Raw genomic sequence first — 26,529 nt, 5'->3', positions numbered from 1 at the left:
AAATGTTGTGGTTTTTTTTGTAGTTTGGGAATTATAGTTTCAAATACACCACACTCAGCAAATGTAGGTAGGCAGAAGTAAGCAGTTCGAAAATGTCAGAGCAAATGTTTTTGTATATATGTATATTTTAATATAAATACAATCTCACTTTCAGTGTTGGACAAGCCAATAATCACATTTCAGGAATAGCTGGATTGTTTTTGTACACACTTAAAAACGCGCATTTCCCTCACTGTAGGAGGTATGAGTAAGACACACCGTATCTGCCCACACATCAAGTAAACTGTAGGTGTTTGTTTTATTTTTATTTTTTTAGTTGTGACCAAGTTTGGATACAGCTGTTAACATTTAATGAGGACTGCTGCAAAACATAAATACCACCATACCTATTGTTTGACATAGATATATATATATCTATATATATAGATTTGTACTCTGTGCTTTCTCTCTTTCAGCCAGCTTAATAACAATAACCAGTACCCTGCCATGTATTTGTCCTATGTCCTATGATGTATGATGCTGTGTATTCCCCTCTTTTTGTCCATCCCACTCTTTACCTGGCCGGCCATCAGCAGGAATACTGAATTGTAATAAATACCAGCTGTCACAGTGCAACATACTAAATACTACTGTATGACAAAGAACAGTTCTAAAATGATATTTGCCGATAAACTCTGGTCAGTTGTACAGCTTCTGAAGTGACTTAAAACTAGTTTCAACTTGCCCTCCAGTGGTTAAAATGAGCAGTTATTCATTAGTGCCTCAATTGAATATTATGGCCCCCTATGCCTCATCTTAAAATAATTCCCACAGTCTCTCACTAAGGACTTTCAGTCCTATCTCCTCCCTTTCCTCTTTACACCCTCAGTTTTTTGTTGTTTCTAAATGACACAGTCAGACAGGATGTCTCGGCTCGCTGCAGTTGCTGTCTAATGAAGCATGCAACCTCACTATTTTCAGTACTCTAAATGAAAAATGACTCCAGAAAGTAATTTGATCACATTATGTATGAAATTGTGTTACATCTATAGTTTCACAGATCTTACATACAATACAGCACTGTTTGTACTGGCAGCTACTTTCAGAACACACAACCACAGAAACAAAAGAACAAGAAGTGCAGAAAAAAGAAACTAAAAGGAGCTGATAGAATAAAAGTTAATCAAACCAAATAACTGATTGTATATAATAATAATTAAATTAAAACAATACTAAATTTCAGGTTAGTAGGTCTTATTATGAAAATATAATATATAATTACATTTTTAAAAATATTTTTATAAAACAATTTACAAATATATTTTAAACTGTCTGCAATTAATAAAAGGTAAATGCTGAACTTCTGTATTTCTGCATTTATACACTAAGAAAAGAGTGATTAACAATAATTGGCTGCATTTAAATTTATTTTAGAAAAAAATTATAGTAATAAATTATATAATCTAAAATTATGTAAAAATCTCTACAACATGACAAAATACAAAAACAATAAATACAGCAACACATTGTTGTTAGTCTCTGCCCCACATGTAAACAAGACAAAATCATATTTACTGTCAATTATTGACTTTAAGTTATTAGCTAATAATGTTAAATTAATATTTCATATTTCTTAAATAACTCATTGTCCTTTAAACATCTGCAATATTTATTGATTTTTATGATTTATTTATAACCAGTAAATATACATGCACGCAGGCATTGTGAGTGGTTAGGACTTAATGTGTTACAAGCTGCAGTTTGTTTTTTTCATTTTATACACACACACACACACACACATGCAAACACACACACACACACCTGGATACACTAATAACAGCAGTTATATTTGACTGGTCGTCTGAGAAGTCATTTGACAATTTTTTTTGTAATTAAATTCTTAATTACAAAATTGAAGCTGACTGCCTTGAGCCCATAATTATTGAACGTGAATGTTGTCAATACAGGTTGAACGGTAGGTCACCACTTTCACATCAGTGTGCAATAACCACACAGACAAACAAGCACGGAGGAAGAAAATCAGAACTAAACCATCAGGATTGTCAACACATCGGTTCCTATCAGCAACAGCAACACACTGCATTTCTCAGGGTCTGAAAACCAACACTGTGGTCTGATGCTCTTTACCTTTACCATGTCAGACCACATGTTTACTCGTCCAACTCTCTTCCCCTGCACACCTACTTGACGGGTTACTTCATGATAACAATTCTGCATTACTTGCAGTAAAAAGTTGTTTGGTCACACACAGCTTTTACGATTTTTACGAAACATTGAAAAATGCAGCTGGACTGTAGATTTAATCTTTTATTTGTATAGCATTTGTTGAATCTGAATTTTCTCTGAAACCCAGAGCCTGACTCCTGAGAAAGCACTTGTGGGCAAGAAAAAAAACTCCCCTTTAACAGGAAGAAAGCTTGTCCTACAAAATTCACCCTAAACTAAATTTCTGGCTCCGATTCTGCGACTTCAACTTTGAGGTTGAATTACGGAGTCATGAAAACGCACAATATCTGTATTGTAATTCAATGTACCGTTGGTTCAACAGAGAAACAATATGGTGCTTTGGTCATGCACGCCCTTCTTAGATGACTCCACAAACCTCAACAGAAGTCACAGAAAGGTGGTGAACTGGTGAGAGAACCTTTCGGCAGTTCCACCAAGATGTGTTTTTGCAGAGTTTAACCTGCAGTGTGAGCAATAATCAGGGCTCTCATACTTGATTCACTTACTTCCAACCAAACAATTGTGGTGAGATCAGAGAACCTGACAAGGAAAAACGATGCCTGCAAAGGCTAAAATAAATAAATAATCTCTGTATTTTTTACCCAAAATGGGACTGATGAGCTAGAATATTTGTGCAATTAATTATTTTGAGAATTTTAGCAGCCTTTTTAGCATTTGCTGCAGCGATATTCTGCAAACCACTAATCAAGTTATATTTTAAATACAAAAATATGGATGCAAATGATTGACTTAATAACACGGAATATAAAAATGATGCTCAAAGGGTCACCATCTGTGTATGTGAAGTGTAATCAAGACCCTTCTTTACCCTGATTCCATCAACAGTCAAAAAACCTCAACAGAAGTCAGAGTAAGGGTATGAACTGGTTTTGCACCGGTCACACCCAGATGTGTTTTGGCACATTTGTCCACCTGCATAAAGTTTGGTTCAGATCAGGATGTATTTTCAGATTCAGCTGATCTGTCACTCTCACACACTTGTGACTGTGCAAGTCAGGTTTCATGCTTAGAAACAAACAACAGGGTTAGGCAAGGTCAGCAGAACACAGAGCTTGTCTCATTGGCTGATCAAAGCTCAGGCTTGTTTTTAAAAGTGCCACTATCACACATCTCCTTAAACACATGAAGAGTCCCGACAGCATGCTTAACACCACCACCTACGGTAAGGTCAATAAAAAAATCTGGACATTCATCAATACGGACAGTTTATGTTGTTTCTAGAATAGTAATAGTTATAAATGCTGGGCTTTTTGTCACTGTGAGCCCACATATGACTCATTTGTGTGGTTTTTGTTTCATGTTAATACAGAAATTTGGACACAGCTCTTAAGAGATTTTTATAAAATTGTCATATTAATTTATACTAATTATATTTGTACTAGTAGTGACTGAATATGAACAAACATGCTTTGACTTTATTAAGTATTGGTCCGAAATAAAATCCTGAAAAAACAATTTCATAGCTGTGTTTGTTAAAATAAAACCAATATTAACAATTTTTGAAAAGGAGAAGTGAAATTGGTCATATTGGCATGTGATTGCCTCAGTCTTAATGCTGGTTGTTGCTGACGTGTGTCACACACAGTCATGATATGTGTGACTGCTGCCCACTCTACATGCTGGGGAAGATCACTCACTCATGTGTTTCCTCCAATATGTACAACATAAAATCCAACATTATTTTAACATAAATTAGCAATAACTCTGTAAAATAATCTATAAGACGGCGTTGTGTTTTGTGCGTTTACAACAGAGTAAACCTGTGAGTGAAAGAAGCAACAGATATCTGGAAAACCTCAAAGTCAGTAAAGAGACCGATGAGTCAAAAAAAAAGGAACAAGTAAAAGAGTAAAATCTGTGGCATCTAATGAGCTATTTTACTGTGATATTGTAAAAATAAACCAAGAACAGTTCCAGGGCGGAGTCCGTCATCTAAAACTAAGCGATACTGTTTTATATGGCATCACTGCAGAAACAAGCTGCTTTCTAGAATAAACTGTAAAGAAAGAAGCATCACATTTGTAACTACCGGTAAAATTGCAAAAAGGTCACTATACCAACAGATTACATGTGTCCGTTCTTTTCACTGTCAGGCATAATCAATATTGTAAAGATACACAGCCCTGGAAAATACATTTAGTGTCACACCACTATAAAAGAAAGCCTCTCTGGCACATTCTTCTTACCTTAAAGGCTCTGCAGATGTCCCACCATTGACTAAAGACTGTGACTGTGTGACTATGAGAAAGCTCAATTTAATATTGCCAGCACCTTCAGTAGTAACAGTCACATAGTGAAAGATGAAATGATTAAAGGTGATTGTAGAAACTGCCTTTAAGGTCTGTTAGCACGCGACACTGATATATCTCTAGACCTAAAACCTACCCACGATTTCCCCTCTGCCAACGACCTGATGCCAGTGTCACGCAACCAGGCGCTAAATGACTCAAATATTAGAGGCTTACTCAAAGTGAGGAGCCTTGTTTCAGGTCTCTGACTTTTAGCCTGATGTGAAATGCTTGTTATTTACTGATACTGTGCAGAACACTGCTTAAAATCAGCCCAGGCTTTATAGAGAAGAAGTCCTCACGCAAGCTGTGGCACTCACTGTGGCATTTTGAAGAAGCCCAGAATGACTCATTATATTCATTGTAGGCATGCAAAACAGGATGTGTCAACTACACTAAAGGCAGCTATCTGTGCCATACTTACTTCTTTCAGTAAGGTGGTAAGGAATAGTGTGTGAAAATCCAAAAAGCATTTTTGTTATAAACAGCAAGCATTAGCAACTGGTTGGCTCTGTCTTAAGATTGCAGTTTTTGATGGTTCTCAAACCTTTTTTTAACATAAAACCTGACAACGTATACATTTAAGATGTAGTCACTTTGTTGTCAATAAGGTTTCTTTGTTTTTCCCCACCAGCAATGGATTACCCTGGACAAGATTATCCTAACAGCCTTGATTCCTATGACTATAATGACACAGTCGCGAATCTGAGCAACGTCTCATATCTCGGTGATTTCGACTTGTCCTCTGACTTGTGCGAGGCCGATGAACAGCAGGAAGAAACCATCCGAATGTTCCAGACCTGTGTTTTCTGCTTTATCTTCTTGTTGGGCGTGATAGGAAACAGCCTGGTGATTGCCACTTTTGCTCTGTACCGTCGCCTCCGCCTTCGCTCCATGACCGACGTGTTCCTGTTCCACCTGGCACTGGCTGACCTTCTCCTGCTCCTCACGCTCCCACTGCAGGCCGTTGACACTCACCTGGGTTGGATCTTTTCTGCTCCCCTCTGCAAGGTCATGCGTGCGTGCTATGCTGTCAACACATACAGTGGGCTGTTGCTGCTGGCCTGCATCAGTGTTGACCGCTACATGGTGGTGGCTCGAGCTCAGGAGATGCTCAGGCTGCGTACTCAGATACTTAGAGCGGGGAAGCTAGCTGCTGTAGGGGTATGGGTTGTTGCAGTGCTGCTCAGTCTGCCTGAAATCCTCTTCTCTGGGGTGTCAGGATCAGGCACTGCTGCATACTGTGGCATACAAAAGAGTGGACACGTGAAGATGGCCACCAACGGTGCCATCATCGGTGTCTTCTGCCTGTCCTTATGTGTGATGGTGATATGCTACACCTCCATTGGTTTGGTGCTGTGGGAAGGTCATACCCACAGACGAGGGAAACAGTGGCATCGGCAGCGGACCCTTAAGCTGATGGTGGCTCTGGTGCTGGTTTTCCTCATCTTCCAGCTGCCATATACTGTGGTGCTGTCTCGCAAAATGGCAGGCCAGTTCTGTGGCCTGCTGATGGAGTACATCACCTGCACTTTGGCGTTCACTCGCTGTTGCCTCAATCCGATCTTGTATGCTCTGGTGGGCGTGCGCTTCCGATCTGACGTGCTGAGGCTCATCCACGATTCAGGCTGCTCATGTGGGCTCCAGGCACCACACATGAGCTCAACCTCCTTCTCTGCCTCTTCACCCACCTACCCTCCAATGTCTCCAGCCAGCTGTTCCAGCAATGACGTAGTAACTCTACACAAGTTTCCAGGATCAAAATAAGCTTCTTATTTCTCTGTACTTGTGTTTAAGTTGACATCATTAATTAGTTTTATTTTGTATGTTAAAAGTGCAATAATTAGTCTGATTTGCCAGTGAGTATATTGAGACATTAAATAAAATCATTATTTTATTTATTAGTTGTTTTGACCCCAACATGTCATGTAATCAAAGATTTACTATTCTAATCAGAGGCCAAAGTTTGTTGTTGTTTTTTTTTTTTTTTTTTTTTTTTTTTTTTGGGGGGGGGGGGGGGGGGGGGGGGGCTAAAATCAAGGTCCTGGATTGTGAAGGACAGCAAAACAAATCCTCGCATGTAAGTAAGCCTGTAAGTAAATTGTACAAAATTTAGTAGTAAAAACTTTTTTCCTCTTTTTAAAGTGTCATTTAATACTCATGCTTTGCAGTCAGATGCAATGTGTTTGGTAACACTGTTTATTCCAGTGTTGTTCTTCAGTCATCAGGTGGCAAAAAGCAGATGGTCGGTGTCACTACTGATTTTCGTAACTCAAACCACAAGCTCATTTGCAACCATAAAGGAAGCGTGAGTGTTTTTAACTTCAAGGAAGTAAAATTCTGCACAACGGCTGTAGCTGTGTTTGGTGTCAGGATTTAGCCTTTATTCACACAAGTCAGAGTTTGTGGTCAGGCTTCTTGTGCCCTTTCATACTTCACACCTGAGGTGAGCACTATAAAAATAAGAGGCGAGAGTGTACTGTGTTTCCCGTGCTCTGTAAGTTGTTCATGTTATTATTCTGTATCATGTCTTCATTGTTTGTTGTGTTTGCTGTTGAACTCTCATTAAAACGGTAAAATAAGCATTTCATCATTGTGAGATTATACCTTGGTTATAATTTACTCTTGCCGATGCACCCACCACACACTATTAATAAAAATAAAAGTTGATTTAAACAGCTGCTTACTGTTTTAATACTGGAAGTGTGTTGATGCATTACAGTCTCACATCTGTTGACAACCCCGCTTAGAGTTTCTGTTGTACTTTCACATGTTATGTAGAACAAGGCCACGCTATATTTAGCTCCCAAATTACTGTTAATTTCCATCCTTATTGACAGTATCATATCAACACTGTCATCCTGTTTTTGTCAAAATCTAGTACAGTACTTGTTAATTTGTGTTTTTAAATTAACAGTACAGAGCTGTGTATGGAGGGAAGGAAAACAGCACTTTACAGTAATCTTGCAATGCATTTTGGGTAGACCGCTCTATAGTAAGCTAGCGGGTACTCAACTGGACAATGGAGATTTTTTATCATCATTTTATCATCCTGCAAATAAAGAGGTGAGAGCTTTGTTTTGTTTGTCAGTATAGATACTCTATTCCAGTCACAATCTACTCATTTAGTGTCTGCTAATAGATCTCATTGGCAAGATCTCTTAGCTGTACTAAATAAATATCACATTTTTATAATTAATCTTGAGATCTGAAATACAATATCTTCTTTTTTAATCAATGATTGTTCTTGCAGCAACTGTTCTTTCACAGTCCGTCATATGGCAAAAAAGTGCACATTATCCCAAAATGCCATTGTAACACTAACAGTGATGCTGTTACTAGTTTTTGCGACATGTCAAAGTGGAGCTGGAACGGTTTTTATCCTTTAGTTTCATGGAGAGTTTCATTTTGTTTCAAGTTAACCTTGATACATTCACAGTTACTCACTACACAAACACATTACATTGTTTTAAGCAGATGATGTAACAGCCAAAGCTGACTCCTGTCAGACCAGGAAGGACGTCAACCTTAAATCCATTAAAGAAACGTCACACTTTCAAATATGTGATTCATTTGTTCAGATTCTGCTTTTTAATTGTGTGTATTTGTGCTCAGTGTTTAATATTCAGCTTTCTGTAAAATGTACTTACTATTTTGTAATTCCTAATTTGCACATTTAAAGGCCATGTTAAGTTTGGTAGCCTTTGTTTTAGAAGTCACTAACTGCAGTAGAGTCAAAATAGATAATCAAAATAGACTAATCATATGTTTGTATGCTACTGTAGAAAGCACAAAATATACTGTACTGATAATTTTACAGTAACTTACCTGAGCTACAGCTTGGGATGTTGATCTGCTCTTGAGTAACTTTCTTAATTTGTTAATTCACTTTATATTTTTCCTACTACTAAGGTCTGGACATTCATTCATGTTGATATTTAGATATTCTGTTGCTGAATAAACCCCACGCTGTTATAAAACAACAGGCTGTTCAGTGCAGTTTTTGTTGTTTTTGTTGTAATACAGTGTTTTAGCCACTAGATGTCATTCTAATGCAGAAGCCACTGGTGGGTCTTCAAAGCATGACAGCAACACATCCATGTATGACATCTCTCCTTTATTTGAAGCATCCCTGTAACTAATCTGTCAACTGGCAACTTACTCTGTCAATAATGTGGGTTCAAGAGGACTTTTTACAGAATTGTCCTCCTTTTCCTTCCTTTTAAAGCATGCATGTGTCAAACACCACCAACTAATTAAAGCACCATCCACCCTGATCTCCTTCCCTACAGTCACACTGTGGTACGTAACTGTGGTGCTTGCCTTCATTTCAGAGCTGTCTAAAATACACAGTTAAATTATCATAAACTCTGTGACCTTGTCACAGTTTGTTACCAAATGTGCTTTCTGTGTGCTGCCAACCAGGTGTGGCCAGACATGCAGGTATCTGAGTGTTGCTCATTATTAATTAAAGAGCATGCTTCCACCTTCCAGTAACACTACTGGCTCTCGTTATGTCATGGCTCTTGCAGGACTTATGATTCCGCTTAAGAGCTTGATCCTCTTTGCGGCTGCAGGTTTGTTAGGACGCAGGCTTGTTGTGAGACTTTGCCATGATGCAATGTGCATGCATGAATAAGGCTTTGATCGCACACACAGATCTGGTTCTGTGAGTTGCCACATTTGACTGACTGTTACATGTGAGAAGGTGAAACAATGTGAGACAGCCACTGCTGCTTTCATTTACACTCTTCACATTGTATCATTATAAAAATGACTGTCACTGGGTTTAAGCCTATAACTTCACATAATCAAGTAAATGTTAAGCCATAAATAATAAGGTTGCTGCTGCACATTTAAATTGATAAGATTGTCTTTCTGCTCCAGTTTCTCAGGAAAAAACTGACTCTCCTGCTGGGTCATGTCAAAAATGTCTCTTAAGTTTTCAACCTGTGCAACCTAATGCAATTTTTCAGGTAAGGTAATTACAGCAGTTTGACAAAAGGCCAAGTGTGTATGTGTCTGGCGATGCCTAATATGTAAATAAAAAACTGCAGCCATTTTGCAAATTATTGTGTAGATCACTGGAACACATGTCATTTACATGTTTTTTTGCAGTACTTTAATTAAAGTTACAGCCACAGTGGAGACCTGACATGGTGTGAGTATTTTGTTTTGTAATAGAGTTACTTCCATGTAATAATGCACCCCTTGCTGTGTTTTGTTTCTGTAGTTTCTAAACAGCAGTCCAGCCCTGTGTTGAATCAATAAAAATCCAATTTAACCCTTACAATTACTGGATTTGCACCATGTGGTTTCAGTGAATTCTGGTGTGTGTGCCAGTCTGTGTATACTGATGAATGTGGATTACTTTTGTTTATAACCTTTATAATGTTTGCTTTTTTCCTCTCTGAATGTCACATGGATAAGAAGGTTCAGATGCAAATGATAGCAGCTTGTACATGGAGGCATTAGGACCCAGGGAGCTCTCCCCTGCTCTGCTGTTGGAACCAGTGCCACTGCTGGCTTCAGTCTGTCTCTGTCCCTGTGTCGGATAAACAGAGTCCCTGCCTGCTGGATCTCTGCCTTTTTTCTCTCCTCTCTTTCCTCTCTACATGGACCACAGACCTTCAGCATCCAGCAGCTGATGGAGGACATCCATGGATCACCTCCAGCTCACCTGAGAGCACTGCAGCAGCTATGCTAGTTTCCCTCCTGAGTTTCCTCATCACAGAAGAGACACCGTTTTGTTATTGTTGTCTTTTTTTGTTGATTTTGTTTAGTTCTTGTTGTAGCCTTTTCTTGGACAGCAGCCACTGTCTCCAGAACTCTTCCTCCGCCCCTTTTTTCTTTCACTGTTCAGCTGTCACTCTGTCTGTCACTCTCAGGATATCCCCTTCCCTCCTTCTAAGGTTTCATAATGCACCAGGATCTGTCTGAGGTCTGACTCTCATTCAGAGGCTCGGGTGAATTTCAGCCTCTTGTCAGATCACTGACAAGTGATGAAAGCTTCTTCAGCATGAATCGACACAGTGTAAAAATGATGGAGGTTCACTGGCCACACCGAACTTTGAATAACTAGAGAGAGTTGCGGCACATTTGTTAGCCTAGTAGGTTTTGTGTATATGTGTGTTTTTTGGATCTATCGAGCTTACAGTCATGGGAAACGCAGCAGGAAGCATAGAGGTTTCCCAGGCGAAGGAGAGCAAGGCAGCATCCCCGGGCTCCAAAGGCCCCCAGAAACAAACCGCAGGGGCCAAACTCCCAATGCCACCTGAAGAAGAACTGGAGGAGCGTTTCAGCGCTGTGCTGGTGAGTCAGGATGTGCACGACTTTGTGCACCATGTCAACTTTCACATAGTGGAGAGCAAACAATACACAGAAACAAAAGAATGTGGAATATGTTGGAAATGTGCACGTCCTCAGGACAAGCTTGTGCCAGATACACAATGCCACTGTGGAAAGATATGTAAGAGCTAAGGCTTACTGCAGAATTAGGCTTACTGCTTGTGCAGGAATTATAATATGAGGAGGTCAGATGTGTTTACAACTTAAAAAGCTGCTACTACACTTTACTTTTTATCTACTCCTTATGATCACCTTAAAATGTTTTGTATATGAAAAATCACCCTTACATTAGTTAGCCCTCATACACTATACTGCCAAAAGTATGTGGACACCTATGACATGACACATTCAGTTAGAGAGCACCAAAGAATTATAAAAAATGTTTTTCCTGTTTAGTGTGAACCTGAAACACTTTAGATTAAACACCTCCTAACTAAATGCAAAAATAATGAAGCTAAACTCCTTGTCTCCTGATTCACTTTCCAGGTTCTTAATGTGTCTAGACTAATAATAAGTACTTAAATCTGTTGGATTTTACTTGTGTGTTTGCTTTCCATCCATTATAGCCACCTATCTGTGAGCTGTATTACTCTACTTCCATTCTGCTCCTGAATAAAACTGCCTGTGATAATAGAGTCCATGTAAAATATCCCAGTTGTACAGGATTGATCACCTTAGATCACCTAAGAAAATGGGGTTGATGTTTGTTGCAGATGGAAGGAAGTTCCATTGTCCGTCCGTCTTTTTACCTAGTTGGTATAATTTGAGACCTTTAGGGAGTGGGCTTTGTCTTTGGGGCGAAGGGCATGCAGGAAATGAAAAAAAAGTAAATGTATCTCCTTTAGTGGTTGTTATTCCCCCATGACTCATTGGTAACCGTAAAGACAAAATTATCAGGTTGACAACGAGCATTCATAGACCATAACTCAGTCACCAAGCTGATAGTTGTCTCTTGTTTACGACAACATGAGCAATGACAGGCTGAACTTGTGCCTACATAGTGAAGCAAACAAAGAAGAGGCAGATCATAGTCCTGACAGTGCAGCTATGTTAAGTATGTGGCCTGACGACTTGCTGTGTGATTACCTGCGTTACTCCGTTTCATTCCAAGTGTTACCACTGCTTCTGTGAGGTTCACGGCAATCTGCAATCTGATGCCCCAAATGTGAACATTGGCCCCAGTCAGTCAGAAACCAGCTCCTGAAGGTGAAAGGCAATCAGTTAACACCTTGATTAAAGTTGTTTCCTTCCGGAGAGACAGTTCATCGATGTGTGTGAGCAGAAAACAGCAGCAGAACCAGAGTTGTAATTACCTTCGCCGAGGGTCTAATGCTTCATTTTCTCAAAACCAAAATGGATGATTCAATCCGCAGAATCTGATTATTAAGATTTTGTTCAGAGCTACAGTATGAAACTTTTTTTGTATAAATAAATAATTCAGGTAAATCAGCATTGCAGTGGAAGGATCTGTGTGAAAGATCTAGTGGTGGGGGTCCTGGGACAACCACTGCAATGAATGAATGTGCCAACTGCTGCAGGCTTTTCTGTGTGTGTGTCTCTGTGTGTGTAGCTGCAATGGCATGTGTTTGTATGAGTGTGCAGGATGTCATTCTGCAGTAGTTTAGCTGCAGTTTATGTCAACTCTTTGTGTTTTTGCATCATCACCATTGTATCCCACTGAGTATGGATTGTGCCTCCCACACACATCTGCTGAGTGTGCAAAAAAAAAGAATCTCCTTTGCAAAATGGAGAACACACTCTGCCTGTATAAAAACCAGTTGCTGCCTGTGTGTGTGATGAGAAACTCTTTCTGCAGAGACACGAAAAGAAGAGAAAGTGTGTGTAGAGATGGTTGATAATAGCCTTCGTGCATTTGCATGTATTTGTGTATGCCAGTGTGTATCTAGTATTTTTAGTCTGATTTTGCTTCAGTGAAATATTGAGATGAAAGCAACAGACTTCTGTACAGTACAGAAGGTTTTAGAACAAATTTTAAGTTGAGCACTTCACCCTTCGGTGTTTTACATAAACATTTGCATATTTCCGAACAGTGAACGCAGCAGTGGGTGGAATTGTAAATGTACATCTGTGGCTCTGTGTGTACAGGAAGGTACAGAAAAACAGAGAGGATAAAGGGTGGGGGGGGGGGGGGGGGGGGGTTTGGTCTATTAGGTCTGCACTTGAAGACGGATCCTATTAAATGTGTGCTAAAATTACAAGTGTTCCCATCAGGCGTTAGCATGCAGTGTGTTGTATAGCAAACAGTGTATTGTTGTGCTATGTCTCAGGTTAGGTCTGTAATGTTCTACTGTGTTTCCTGGTCTGTGCAGATTCTGTGCTGTGGTTTGTTGCTATTTGTAACATTTGCATGTAGCTCTGTCCGGCCGTGTTTCATGTTTACTGACTGCCAAAGACGGCTGCGAGTACAAGCCAGAACAGTGAAGAAACAGTGTAGCAGAGAGAGCAACAGCCTCGTAATTATTCCATTAACTCGATTGATCTATCCTTTGGGGACAGTCAGCACGTTCAAGGATTCAGGACAGTGTCACCATGCACCATTTTGCTCACAGTCTTCCTCTTCCTGCTGCTCACACCCACTCTTTTGTGCACCATCATTTCTGTACATGGCAGGTTAAAGGTCATTTAATGATTATTTATTTTACTTTTTAAACGCACAATTAGCATTAGAGGGCTTCATAAGCTTGCAAAACACTGAGGCAGTCGTGCAGGTTGCCATGGAGAGAGCCAATTTGTGTGTGTGTGGCTCAACCAAATGCTTTCACACTTAACGTCTTAGCGTGTGTGTGTGTGTGTGTGTACAATTGTCCACGAAGGACACACAGCAAAATGAAAATGAAACTTTGAAGGTTGTGTTTAACATTACTTTGACAAACACAACTCCCCGCAGATCAGATCACCTAACAATATGAATTAAAAAACAAAAGATCAACTGTAAAGATAAAACGACAGAATAAAATAAATGTTTATATTTACTGTATTGTCATAGTGCAGCTTGTGCAGGTCTGTTGTTTTTGTTTATTTTAAAGAGCTGCTTGCAAAGTGTTGTTTTTCACTTTCAGTTTGCAGCCGGACAAATATAACCACACCTATTGACCCAGCAGCTTGATTTATTAGATTCACATCCACCATTGATCCACTGCCCCTGTTATTCAGAATGACATGCACCACTGCGGTTCTCCACATGTTTTTGTATTAGGACAGCTTTTTTATTAAATAATAATAAAAAAGAAAAATGTGTGGTTCATCGGAGGCCTGTTGGACTTTCTTCTACAGTAAATGTCTGTGACTCCACTGTTACTCAGCTTCTGACGGGGGAGAAAAAGAAGAAGAAGAAGGAAAACTGATCAGGAACATTTAGGCTAAGTTGATACTGTAGCTGTGTGTCGGCCTTGAGTGTGAGTCTTCTGTCAAATAGCCCAGTTTCACCAATGTGCAGCTGATGTATTTGTTATGTGGGACACCAGCAGAGCAGTGATGGGTGTGAAAAAGGGCAGAGACGGAGGAGAATATTGATTTGTACTTATCAGAATCTTTGTGGTGTGTTTTTGTCTGACCTGGAGTTCAACTGGAGTGCAGAAAAAAATTCTGATTATAATATCCTTTTTCATTTGAGTAATTTGACATGTGACACTGCTGTAACTTTAGCAACCCTCTTGTTATTGTTTTGTGACAACATAAGCTTCCACACATAGGCAACAAAGACCTCTGACTCACACCTTGTTCCAGGATATATGACAGGACTTACAGTAGAGATATGAATTATTGAGGCAGCTCTGGGCTTTTGTGTAAGAATGCTACAGCTACAGCTTACAGAATGTTGACTGTGTCTGTAAAGTATTCTTTTTTACAGTGATGCTCCAAAGTTTGAAGAAAAGTTCTATATTTCTATGTATGACCCAAAACATGCTGATTGTCTTTCACATGAACTGTTCAACAGTTCATGAGAGCTTCAACAACATTTAAGTTGGAATAGAGTCAGAACTTTGACTTGATCATTTCAGAACATGAACTTTGTTCTTCTTTAAACATTCTTCTGTTAAAGGACTTGTGTGTTTGTTGTTGTCTTGCTGCACTTTCTTGAGCTCACAGACAGATGTCTGACATTTCCTTGTTTAATTCACTGCTATCATTCAGAATCCATTGTTCCATCAATGCTTGTAGCTCATCCTAGTTCACATGCAGTAAAACAGACCAAACCATGATACTACCACCACCATGTTTAACAGATGGTTCATATACTGGAATGCAGTGTCATTCTTTCTTCCAACATTAAGCTTCCCATTTAAGTCTAATCATTCTATTCTGGTCTTGTCTGTCCACTAAATATTTTCCCAGCAGCCCTCTGGTTTGTCCACATTATCTTGGAGAGCGGTGACTTTCTCCTTGCAGCTCTGACATGCACACCATGGTTGTTCAGTGTTCTCCTGATGGTGGATTCATCAACATTAACATCAGCCAATGAGAGAGAGGTCTTTAGCTGCTTACAGGTTACCCTGTGTTCCTTTGTAACCTTGCAGCCTGTTACATGACTGGTTTTTGGAGTGATCTTTGGTGGTAGATCACTCCTGTGGAGGTAACAGTGGACTTGAATTTCCTCCATCTGTCTGTCTGTCTGTGGATTTGTGGAGTCCAAACTCTTTAGAGATGCTTGTGTAACCTTTTCCAGCCTGATGAGCAGCAACAACTGTTTGTATGAGGTCCTCAGAAATGTCCTTTGATTATGTCATTATATACTTCTACACACTTCTCACTGACTTCTTCCACTTACATAGGTTGTTGTCAGTTTTACTGTCTAAACTGCTAGATTGTGGTGTTAGGTGCAGGTATGTTATTTTTTTGTTTCTGCTTCCAGAACACAATGAATCTGCCTCCTGACAAGGTGAAAATCCTCTGCCAATATGACAACGAAAAGAAGTGGGACTTAATCTGCGACCAGGTGCATTTAAATGAACACAAATTCCATACTAAACATCTGCATGTATTAAAATGTTTGCACATTTTAAGCAGTGTACAGAACATCAAACATCTTTGTTTGCAGTGTAATGGAAGCAATTTTGTGTCTGTATTTCTTGTAAGTGGCCTGAATACCAAACATAAGAAACCACTACACACACATGTACACACACACGAGGAAGCTCATTAATATTGTACATCGCCATGGCAACAACAGGACGGTCAATAACAACCTGCGTTCCTGATGGGAAAGTGACAGAAGACACCTGTTTGTGTTTGACACATTTCTAACAGGATTAAACAGCAGAGCCACCGCAGCTGAACTGCATGCACAACTGCGTGTGTGTGTGTGTGTATGTAACTGCAGTCCAATCATTTCATCCATCTGCATAAGAGACACTGTGTAATCAAGCTGCCTGTGTGAGACCCTGGTTAAGCTCTCCACCAATCGCTGCAATCAAATGTAATTAGAGGTCTATGTGTGTTTCTCTGCTTCTTCAGGAGCGCTTTCAAGTTAAGAATCCACCATCTGCTTATCTGGACAAGCTGAAAAGTAATCTGGATCATGGAGGAGTCAGCCGAAAGGTACAATGACAAAAACTGTTATTGGAAAAAATTCTATTCTTTTGTGTCAGCTTGTTAAAAACTTCATCAATAACACCAGTCATGTTACTGTAAACTGTTTCTCAGATTAACACAAATATTTTCATGGGACTAAGCCTGGAATCTGTGGTCAAGCTGTGGTTGCTGTTAATAATTATTTCTTGTGCAATTTGGAGCCACAGCTTAAACAAAGCTGGCAGTGGTACAATGGTAAACATTTAATGCCATTACATTACCATACAGGAAGTCTGTTAAACACAGCATCTATTAAATGTTGTGAATAATCCTGCATTCCTGTCCACCTTTCATGTGGTTTTGTCAGTTCAAAAGACGAGTGCAGGAATCCACACCAATCCTGAGAGAGCTGGAGATTTCCCTGAGAACCAATCACATTGGGTGAGTCTTACTGCTGATGCCCATCTAGACAAAATGCTTCTAATATCACATAAATTAAACATTTAAAATAAATCAATCCTCCTGCAGCTGGGCCCAGGAGTTCTTAAATCAGGAGAACCGGGGTTTAGACGTTCTTGTAGATTATCTATCCGTTGCTAACAGCGCAGTCACGTATGTATGAGCTGAACTATGTTTCTTATCTCCTTCATTCAGCCAGTCTGTCTTAACAATCTAACTTTATAAGGTCATGAAAAGTTTAGCCTTTGTGTGACAGCAGGTTCTGCCTCTCACAGGTATGACATGGACGCTGTGGACAATGGCTCACTGCCTGCAGACAAAGGTAAAAACATGGACAAGTCAGTGGAAGATCTGAGCAGAAGTGCCAGCAACTCACCTACTCACAGTGCCTTGAAGGCCACCAAGGCCTTCACAGTCAGGTACCATCAACACTGGACTGATCCGTGTGTATGTTATAATGAACACATCTTTGCTGCAGCAACAAGAATCATCAGATAGGTTAAACAATTTGACCGGCTGCTGATGTTGTAGCTCATCTACAATCGATCAGCACATCTGAGTGTGTAGTGCAGGCCTGAGCTATAAATCACCTCCACCAGGCAGCACTCATTTCACATTCACATCTCATTTTGGTCCTGAGATCTTTACTTAATCAAATCTTTAGTTCATTCTTATTTGCACAGAATGAGCCAAATAAAAATGATGTATGTTAACTCTCTCTGCAGCAGCCTGCTTCCACCTGGTTTTACAAACCTCTCATTTAACACTCAGTAATTGGCCACGGTTAATGACTTGAAAAGCAGCTTATGTCTGTTTACCATCTGCAGAAGTGGGAATGTGCAAGAAAACCTGTTGCTAGCATCTTCTTCCTTTCAAACTAGGAATGTTTTTTTTAAATGATGCAAGTAGATGTGCAATGTATTAAAATGAGCTGGGAGTATATGCTCTACAGCAAGTTACATTTGATCTAATCTTTTTCATTAGATGTGACAGCATTCTTGTTATACTTGTCTTGTCTCTACTGCATGTATCTGTGTGCTATTTGTTTTAAGGATCTTTCAAGTTTGAATTTGTGTAATGTCTGAGTGAAGCAGTCTGTCTCGCACCTGGAAAATCATTATATATAGCTGTTGTTTATGTGTACATTATATGATCCAAGAACATGAACCATAGAAGCCTTAAAGGTTGGTAAAAAAAAGTCCTCAGAACTATTTAACTTGTGGAAACAATGTTTGTCACCTTCACAATCAACAGGAAAGCTTTGAGGAGCTCACGTGTCGTCTGCCAGAAAGATGACGTTCATCTCTGCATCATGTGTTTACGTGCCATCATGAACTACCAGGTACAGAAGACACCCCACTATTTATTTTCTATGTCTAAAATGTTTTTTTGTTTGTTTTTTTTTTTTACATTTCCACAAGTAGCAGTAGCAGAACAAATGGATGATGTGTTTGTGTTTGCTTAGTCGGGGTTCAACCAGGTGATGAAGCATCCCTGCTGTGTCAATGAAATCACACTAAGCCTCAACAACAGAAATCCTAGGTAAACATCATGTAATAACATCTGATATATCAGAAATTACCTCACCTTAAAATCTTTTTCCATGAAGTACATGTTCTTAATTATATCTGCTTTTCAGGACCAAAGCTCTGGTGCTGGAGCTGCTGGCAGCCGTGTGTTTGGTGAGAGGAGGCCACGACATTATCCTCTCTGCCTTCGATAACTTCAAAGAGGTCAGATGAGTCGCGACGTTGACACCCATTTAAAAACCTTTGGATCTGTCTGAGGCTTATAAACTGTAGACAGAAAGACATCAACTAGTTAATACATGGTGCAGATAAAGACCTTTTCTTACTTCCTTACCTACTTCATGTGTAACTTGGCTCACATTCAAGTTAGCATACCATACAGTAGATGTCCACATACATCAGTGTGTCCTCTGAGCAGGTTAAGGGGAACCCCAGACTGAGCTGCTCCCCTTATCAGCTGCTGCATCCAGCTGTTCCACCACTAGACCGTACTGACTGAAGAGGCGTAAATATGTGAAAACACCTGTTGAGTCGCCTCTGACCTCTCCTTGGCCTTCTCTCATCTTCGCCTGAGAAAGCAGCAACTGTTGCCTCCTGTGGCTACAACAATGCAGGCAGGCAGACGGCAGTGTAAACCTGAACTACTGCTGGAAGGGTTTATTATTAGGAAACATGCAGGAGCTCAGAAAGCTGCCCTGCAACGAGAATAATCCCTGCACTTCCTGTTGGTATTAAAATGACTTTGTTGATGGTTTAAATCAAACAATGAAGTGATAAATTAAACCCCTGTCTGTTTGTCCATATCAAATCCACTGGCAGCATCAGAGCAGCCTGGCTGATTAGTGTGGCATCAGTTACCACAGTGCTGACTCAAGTATCACTGCTGCTTTGTTTTGGTGCCACAGCAGCACCAGTATATATGTGTGTATGTGTGTGTGTGTTTGTGGGGGCTGGAAGATGGAGAGAGTGCCCGTAAGGCAGGCGCACGGCCAGGAATGGGTTCAAATATCCCTCAGCACCAGAGCACGGTCTTTATTTTGGGTTGTACGGTCTGTCAAGTTGGCCTGCTGCATTATTTAGTTGACATGAATGGGCAAAAACGGGGCATGTGAAGCCTCTACAGGAAGGAGGATCTGTTGAGGTGTTAGCACAAACAGTTTTCCTGCGCTAGTGTTATTGCAGACATTATTTGTGTTTGTCCCTGAAGCTGTAACCAAATGATCCTCATGTCCCCTTTGTGCTGTTTCATTACATCAAAATACAGACTATAGAGCTGCTGCTTGATCAGTGTGCGGGAAGCAAAACACTGCCCCCTTATGTGCACTTCATGTAACAAAGCAATATATTCTGGCTTTCAGGTGTGTGGCGAGAAAAGCAGATTCGAGAAGCTGATGGAGTATTTTCGCAATGAAGAAAGCAACATCGACTTCATGGTAAAGCTCTGACTCAATGTGATATGATTACAACAGTGTGTGTTGAATACAGAAGCTAAGCAGAGGCATAGCAAGTCATCCCAGAAAACCTTCTGTCTGAGTTACAGCTCCGGTTTAATAACTTCTTTTATAATCCACTTCCTGTGGGGGGAAAAAAACACAAAGCCTTTTCTTTAAAAAAATAGACAGGGCATATGCAATTATATGTATACATATATATATTATATATTGTTGCAGAGCTGGAATCTAAAATTCACTTTTAACTATTTTTAGCATTACTTTCCTAAGTAATAAATACATCTAGATGTCTGATCTGCTGTGCGTTTTGACTGATTGAACCTTATGCATCTTTACCATCTTGGCATCCTGCATTATCCATTACTGTGTGATGTGCTGCTTGTATTTACTCTGTATGTCCACCAGGTGGCCTGCATGCAGTTCATCAACATTGTGGTCCACTCAGTAGAAAACATGAACTTCAGAGTCCACCTGCAGTACGAGTTCACACGACATGGGCTGGATGAATACCTAGAGGCAGGTTTAACCTTTAAACCCTCTTATAATACAACCTTTAAATGTAAATAACGTCATTTTTATGTTTCTTTTTTCCTTTGTAGAAGCTGAAGTTTACAGAAAGCGACAGACTGCTGGTGCAGATTCAGGCTTACCTGGATAATGTGTTTGACGTTGGAGCTCTGCTGGAAGATGCTGAGACCAAGAACGCTCTGCTGGAACACATGGAGGAACTGCAGGAACATAACACACAGGTGCAGGGACAGACTTTAAACCATGTTACTGTTACAGTTGCTATTTGGAAATCAGATATGTAAAACCATCTCTGGTGTCACAGCTGAGTTCCAGACTTCAGGAAAGTGAGAGGGAGGCCATGGAGAAAGTCTCTGAGCTGGAGAAGAAGCTCATTCAGACCACCAAGGAAGTGGAGCTCTTAAAAGTATGATCATTGTTCCATTTCTACACATCTGTGAACATATCAGTGCAGCTGTTACAGTACAATATGTGCGTCCTATAGGAGACACTGCGCGAGTCTTGCTCTCAGGTGACTCTGCTGCAGCAGCGAGAACGAGAGAGAGAGCTTGAATACGAGAGAGAGAAGGAGCGAGAGAGAGACAAGGACCGCTCCACTCAGGCTTTAAAGGAGCTGGAGGTCAAGGTTCAGGCGCTGGTGGAGCGGGGGCTCATCAGAATAGAGCGCTTCTCCTCTGGACAGCTGGATCTGCAGGTGGTGCAACATACGATGGAGAAAGGTCAGCTGTGTTTTGTTTATGTCTATTGTACAGACGCATACGATACAACTGTAGAATAATAACAGTATTGATTTATCTCTACTAGCTCATGATGTAGTAGACACGGGTAATGTCTCTGAGGCTGCTCAGACTCATTCAGAGTCAGTGACAGTTCAAGCTGCTCCTCCACCGCCTCCTCCTCCTCCTCCACTTCCTGCAGCTTCAGCTCCACCTCCTCCACCACCACCTCCAGTGGCTCCTCCTCCTCCCCTGCTGCTGCCACCCGGAGGTGGTACGATCCAGCCACCAGGGGATGTGACTGTGGGGAGATCAGGTGAGAGCAGGAAAAAATTGGACTTTTATTTTGACGTGTTACTTCAAATCATTTTTCCTCCTTTTTGACAGGTTGTAAAACTAAGAAGCCCATTCAGACCAAATACCGCATGCCCCTGCTTAACTGGCAGGCGCTCAAATCTAACCAGGTGACAGGAACCATCTTCAGCGAGCTGGACGATGAGCAAATCTTAGAGGTTTGAGCACTTCATCTGAACACACTATCTGCCTGGAGCTGGTCTCTATTTTCATATTTGTCTTTGTAATCAGGAGCTAAACATGGGGGCCTTTGAAGAGCAGTTTAAGACCAAAGCTCAGTCCACCCCTGTCAACCTTGGCACCCTTAAGATGAAAATGGCTCACAAGACTCCCAGTAAGGTTTCTTTAATGGAGTCCAACAGGGCCAAAAACCTGGCTATCACCCTGCGCAAGGAAGGAATGGCTGCATCTGACATCTGCTGTGCCATTGAGACGTACGAGCCTGAACCTCGAGTGTAAGTCAGCTGGATGACGTGAAAGCGACGTTCACTTCACTGTCACCCCCACAGGTACAACCAAGGAGCCATGAGCCTGGACTTCCTAGAACTCCTGGAGCGTTTCATCCCCACAGAGTATGAAATGAAGCTCATCCACAACTATGAGTGTGAGGGCAGGCCCCTGGATGAGCTTAGCGAGGAGGACCGCTTTATGGTGCGCTTCAGCAAGATCCCACGGCTCTCGCAGCGAATCAGCACTCTCACCTTCATGGGCAATTTCCCCGAGAGCGTCCAGCTGATACAGCCTGTGAGCTTTAACAATCTTTCACCTCAGGGCCTAGATGGCATTATGTTTGAAGTGTAGCGCTGTTCCTTTAACATCTAACTCTACATAAACATCTGGCAGCATGACCTGAGTATACTGATCTCAATCATGTCTTTCAGCAACTGAATGCCATCATTGCAGCATCAATGTCCATCAAATCTTCCAGCAAGTTGAAGAAAATCCTTGAGGTAATTACTTTGTTTTAAGAAATTATTATATGCTGACAATTGTTTTGTGACAATAACTGTGTTAATTATCAATGATCACAGATCATCTTGGCATTTGGAAACTACATGAACAGCAGCAAGCGAGGGTCAGCATACGGCTTCCGTCTGCAGAGTTTAGATCTGGTGAGTTCATAGTTCCTGTATTTTCTTTAAAACACTGCAGCTTCTATCTACAGACAATTTTTACACTTTTCTTTGTTTTTTTTTTCTCTCATAAAGCTGTTGGACACCAAATCTACAGACCGCAAACAGACACTGCTGCACTTCATAGTCAACATCATCCGGGACAAATACCCACAGCTGCAGTCCTTCTACACAGAGCTACACTTCCTGGACAAAGCAGCGATGAGTAAGCACTCAGTCAAGTTTAACATACAGTCAGGTTCAAAACGTCCTCTATGTCTATGTCAGTAATGTGATGAGAAGCTTAAATTGTAATTTCCTTTACCTTTTCCTTTTCCTTACCTTACACCTTTTGTGATCTTGTCTCTGCTAGTCTCTCTGGACAGCATTGTGCAGGACGTGCGCTCTCTGGAGCGAGGCATGGAGGTGACGAGGAGGGAGTTCTCTGTGGAGAACAACAACCGCGTGCTGCAGAAGTTCATCAGCAGCAACACCCAACTGCTCGACTCTCTGAAAGCTGATGGAAAGACTGCACAGGTCACGCAGCTATACACAACCCATGTGAACAGCTGTTGTGTAATTAAAATGTTCACAATTTGATCTGTCCTGCAGGATGTGTATGAGTCAGCTGTGGAGTACTTTGGAGAGAACCCTAAAACCACGCCGCCCTCCATGTTCTTCCCTGTTTTTGTCCGGTTTATCAAAGCATTCAAGGTCAGGACGCACAGTGTTACTGTATATTAAGCAGAGCTTATGTTCGACAATAGTCACAGCTTTCTTCTCTGGCAGCAAGCTGAGCAGGACAATGAGCAGAAGAATCATCACATCCTGAACTGTGAAGCTCCGTCGACTCCTCCCAAACCCGAAGGCATGGGGAACAAGGTACCTTAAGCACTCGCTAATAACATGTCTTTCTTTCACCATGTTTTGAATCATCATTGTACATTTTGTTGTTTCAGGTTCCCACGATGTCTAAACTGCCTCAGATGGATCTGATAGCTGAGCTGAAGAAGAGGCAGGTGTCTCCTCTGGTCAGGGAGGGGAAGGATGGGGCCATCGAGGACATCATCACAGGTACGCAACAACCTGAAGCTCTTATATTTTACATACTGTAGAGAGTCCAGAAAAAACTTGACATTTGTTGAAAAGTACTAGGGAGTCAGAAACAGTTTTAGCTAAGCATAAAGACAGAAGGTAACAGCTAGCCTGGCTTTCTCCAGGGGGTTGTATGGAAACAGACATATGAAAATGACACAATCACTTTGGGTAGAGTCAACCTAGTGGTTTGCCCTGCCTCTAGCTTTTATGCTAAGCTAACTCCCGGCAGTTACAGGGACAGGGACAGAAATGAAATTGCTATCTATCAATTCATGATAATTCAAGTACATCTTCCACCCTGTCTACTTTTAATCCTTTACTAAGCTGCACTTACTAAAGCTCCTTTTCCCCTCACTTCAACAAACCTTCACTTGTTTCTTCTTTTAATGCTTATCTCACTGTCACGTGTCTTTGTTTCTCTTTTCTCTTCCTGTCCCTGTTGTTTCTCTGCCGTCTTCAGCTCTTAAGTCTCTGCCCTTCACGGCTCGCTCTGCCAAACGCTCCTCTCGTCTCTTCTGCGACTCCGTCTTCAGTGACGAGGTGAAGTCTAAAAAAATCCCCGGATACAGCTGCTGCTTCTCTTTCTCTGTGCTGCTGGTGTATTTTCTGAGCAGGGAGAGATGCTGGACAAACACTGTGGAGGTCACTCATAATCTTAAAACACACACACGTATAACAACGCGTGGTGGCAGCAAGCCATTACAACCAGCAACATGAAAGTATTTATTTTACTGTTGAGACATTAGCAGAGGTTTCAGTGCCTCCTCAGATGTAACTCTTAACTCGGATAGTCTGCCCTTGAAGTAAAGCTGAAGCTCTTTACTGGATTTCTTCTTAAGTTTTCTCCCGACATGTTGGCTCTTTACTGACTCATCTGAAGCCATCTGCTGCTTTTAAAGAGAATGAAAAGAGACTATGTTATTTCGAGCTATGTGACAAAACACTGGGGATGGTTTCTCAACTGGACAAGATCCAACAGCATGTATTCAGCTGGAGGGACAACAAACATAGCACATAAATGTCCTCATTTCAATAGTCAGGATAAAGTGTGGATCCTCATAGACATAAAAGTGAGTGCAAACATTTCTATAATATGTATGTGGAGGTCAGACAGCATCTCTCAAGTAAAAGCTAAGTTCAAATTCAGCTGTGTATCATTGAAAAAATGACTATAAAGACACAAAACCACAAGATGCCTGAACTGCAACCTTTACCAGAAAACACTTGAGGATGGACCCAAAAAACACAACAACCTTAGACGTCCAATTTAAAACGCCCAAATTAACATTTACATGCAGGCTAAGGTACAAAGAGTCCTAATATTACTGGTAATATGCAAACAAAACCTGTAAATGAGCCATAATACATAAACACAAGGAATACCTGGGGTCTCTGACCCATTATCTTCTTTACTTCTCGGCACCAGTGGTGGAGGAAGTACTGAAGCTTGGTGTTTAGGTAAAAGTACAATTACCCAGCAAAATATATACTTAAGTAAAAGTAGAAGTGCTACATCAACAATCCTACTTAGTAAAAGTCTAAAGTACTTACTTTTAAATGCACTTAAAAGTAAAAGCACTCATGCACCGAATATATATTTTTGATTTCCATTGCAAAGGATATCTGAACAGGTTAAAATAATCAAATAAATAATTTATAATCAAAATTGACAATGTGTAATTAATTTACATTTTCAGTACAGACATCTTTGAAATGTACCCAGAAGCAGCTATAGACAGGTCTGTGTGTCATGAGGCAGGCTGTGGGCATCAAGTGAACAAAGAGGCTGCTAATAAAAAAAACAGGCATTCATTTACTGTGTAAGTATTCCTGCTGTAGATTAATGTTATGATTCATGTTAATCAGACATTAATGGATGGATTTGTGTTAGCAGACAGTAGCTAACTAGTTAGCTAACTGAGCCAGAGCACCGAGATCATGACTGAGGCTTATTATAGAAACACAGCTGGCAGCATGACACCACCTCCATGCAGAGTCTGACCTCACATCAGTCCAGCACTGTGTTCATCAAATGTAACAACTACAAACATTGTAGAAATGTAGTGGAGTAGAAAGTACAGGTAACAGCTGCAAAATGTAATGGAGTAAAAGTATAAAGTATGCACTATTATTTTTACTTAACTAAAGTATCAATACATAAAAATTTACTTAAGTACAGTAACGAAGTACAAATACTTAGTTACTTTCCACCACTGCTAGGCACTAATGTTAACACTAAAAACACTATACTGTATTATGTGCTTGTTTTGGCTTATTGGCTCATATTGTGTGTGTGTGTCCTCTTCACCTCAGATCTGAGGAATCAGCCGTACAGACGGGCAGACGGCGGCCGCCGCAGCGCCAAGTGGAAACCGGGGCAACAGCTGCACGTCTCCTCAGACATCTCCCTGTGAAAAAAAAACACTGCAGCCGCCACAAGCACAAGAACGCATCACTTATTTAAGTCACCACAGCAACACTCTGATGCTCCGTGCATACTGAGGAATGAGGTGAAAAATGCATGAAACACTATAAGGTGAAAAATATATTTGACACACACAACTTATTAGAACTCCACTGTGATTGTGGAAGTGTTCTGTGATTGGAATAGAGAGGGTGAATTATTAGCTGAGCTGATGACACTGGATGTCATATGAGCTAAACAAGACAATTACATGGAAGAATGAGCCATTCAGCTGTGAGGTTAACAAGATGCTCCTCTTTAAAAAGAAAATCTCTGACAGACACTCATAAATCATTTTGATAGTTTTCTTAAAAACGCTACTGATTTTTTAATTGGTTTGAATTTAAATGCAATATTAATCACCACCACCCATCTGCCTGTCTGTCTGTCTCTGTGGTAAGCC

At 40.7% G+C, this 26,529-nt stretch overlaps 2 protein-coding genes across 2 annotated transcripts; both read left to right on the top strand.

Moving 5' to 3' along the window:
* The first annotated feature begins 3,379 nt into the window (after positions 1-3,379).
* ccr10 (chemokine (C-C motif) receptor 10) lies at positions 3,380-6,445 on the top strand. The gene is made up of 2 exons (XM_028431192.1): positions 3,380-3,409; positions 5,170-6,445. Exons 1-2 carry the CDS (start codon positions 3,388-3,390, stop codon positions 6,300-6,302), a joined length of 1,155 nt encoding a protein of 384 aa, XP_028286993.1. The 5' UTR covers positions 3,380-3,387; the 3' UTR covers positions 6,303-6,445.
* A 3,645-nt stretch (positions 6,446-10,090) lies between these two features.
* fmnl1b (formin-like 1b) lies at positions 10,091-26,500 on the top strand. The gene is made up of 26 exons (XM_028431911.1): positions 10,091-10,847; positions 15,757-15,840; positions 16,359-16,442; positions 16,783-16,856; positions 16,944-17,027; positions 17,150-17,293; positions 18,129-18,216; positions 18,340-18,416; positions 18,514-18,607; positions 19,762-19,836; positions 20,260-20,370; positions 20,454-20,603; positions 20,687-20,788; positions 20,867-21,101; positions 21,187-21,414; positions 21,486-21,610; positions 21,684-21,886; positions 21,962-22,196; positions 22,334-22,402; positions 22,484-22,564; positions 22,661-22,790; positions 22,938-23,101; positions 23,177-23,278; positions 23,354-23,446; positions 23,524-23,638; positions 25,976-26,500. The coding sequence occupies exons 1-26, from the start codon at positions 10,695-10,697 to the stop codon at positions 26,074-26,076; spliced, it is 3,201 nt and encodes a 1,066-aa protein (XP_028287712.1). The 5' UTR covers positions 10,091-10,694; the 3' UTR covers positions 26,077-26,500.
* The last annotated feature ends 29 nt before the right edge of the window (positions 26,501-26,529 follow it).

The sequence above is a fragment of the Parambassis ranga genome, chromosome 19 (assembly GCF_900634625.1).
Source record: "Parambassis ranga chromosome 19, fParRan2.1, whole genome shotgun sequence".
NCBI classification, from domain to species: domain Eukaryota; kingdom Metazoa; phylum Chordata; class Actinopteri; family Ambassidae; genus Parambassis; species Parambassis ranga.
The sequence above is the reverse complement of the archived record's forward strand: the minus strand, read 5'-3'. Positions and strand labels throughout refer to the sequence as shown.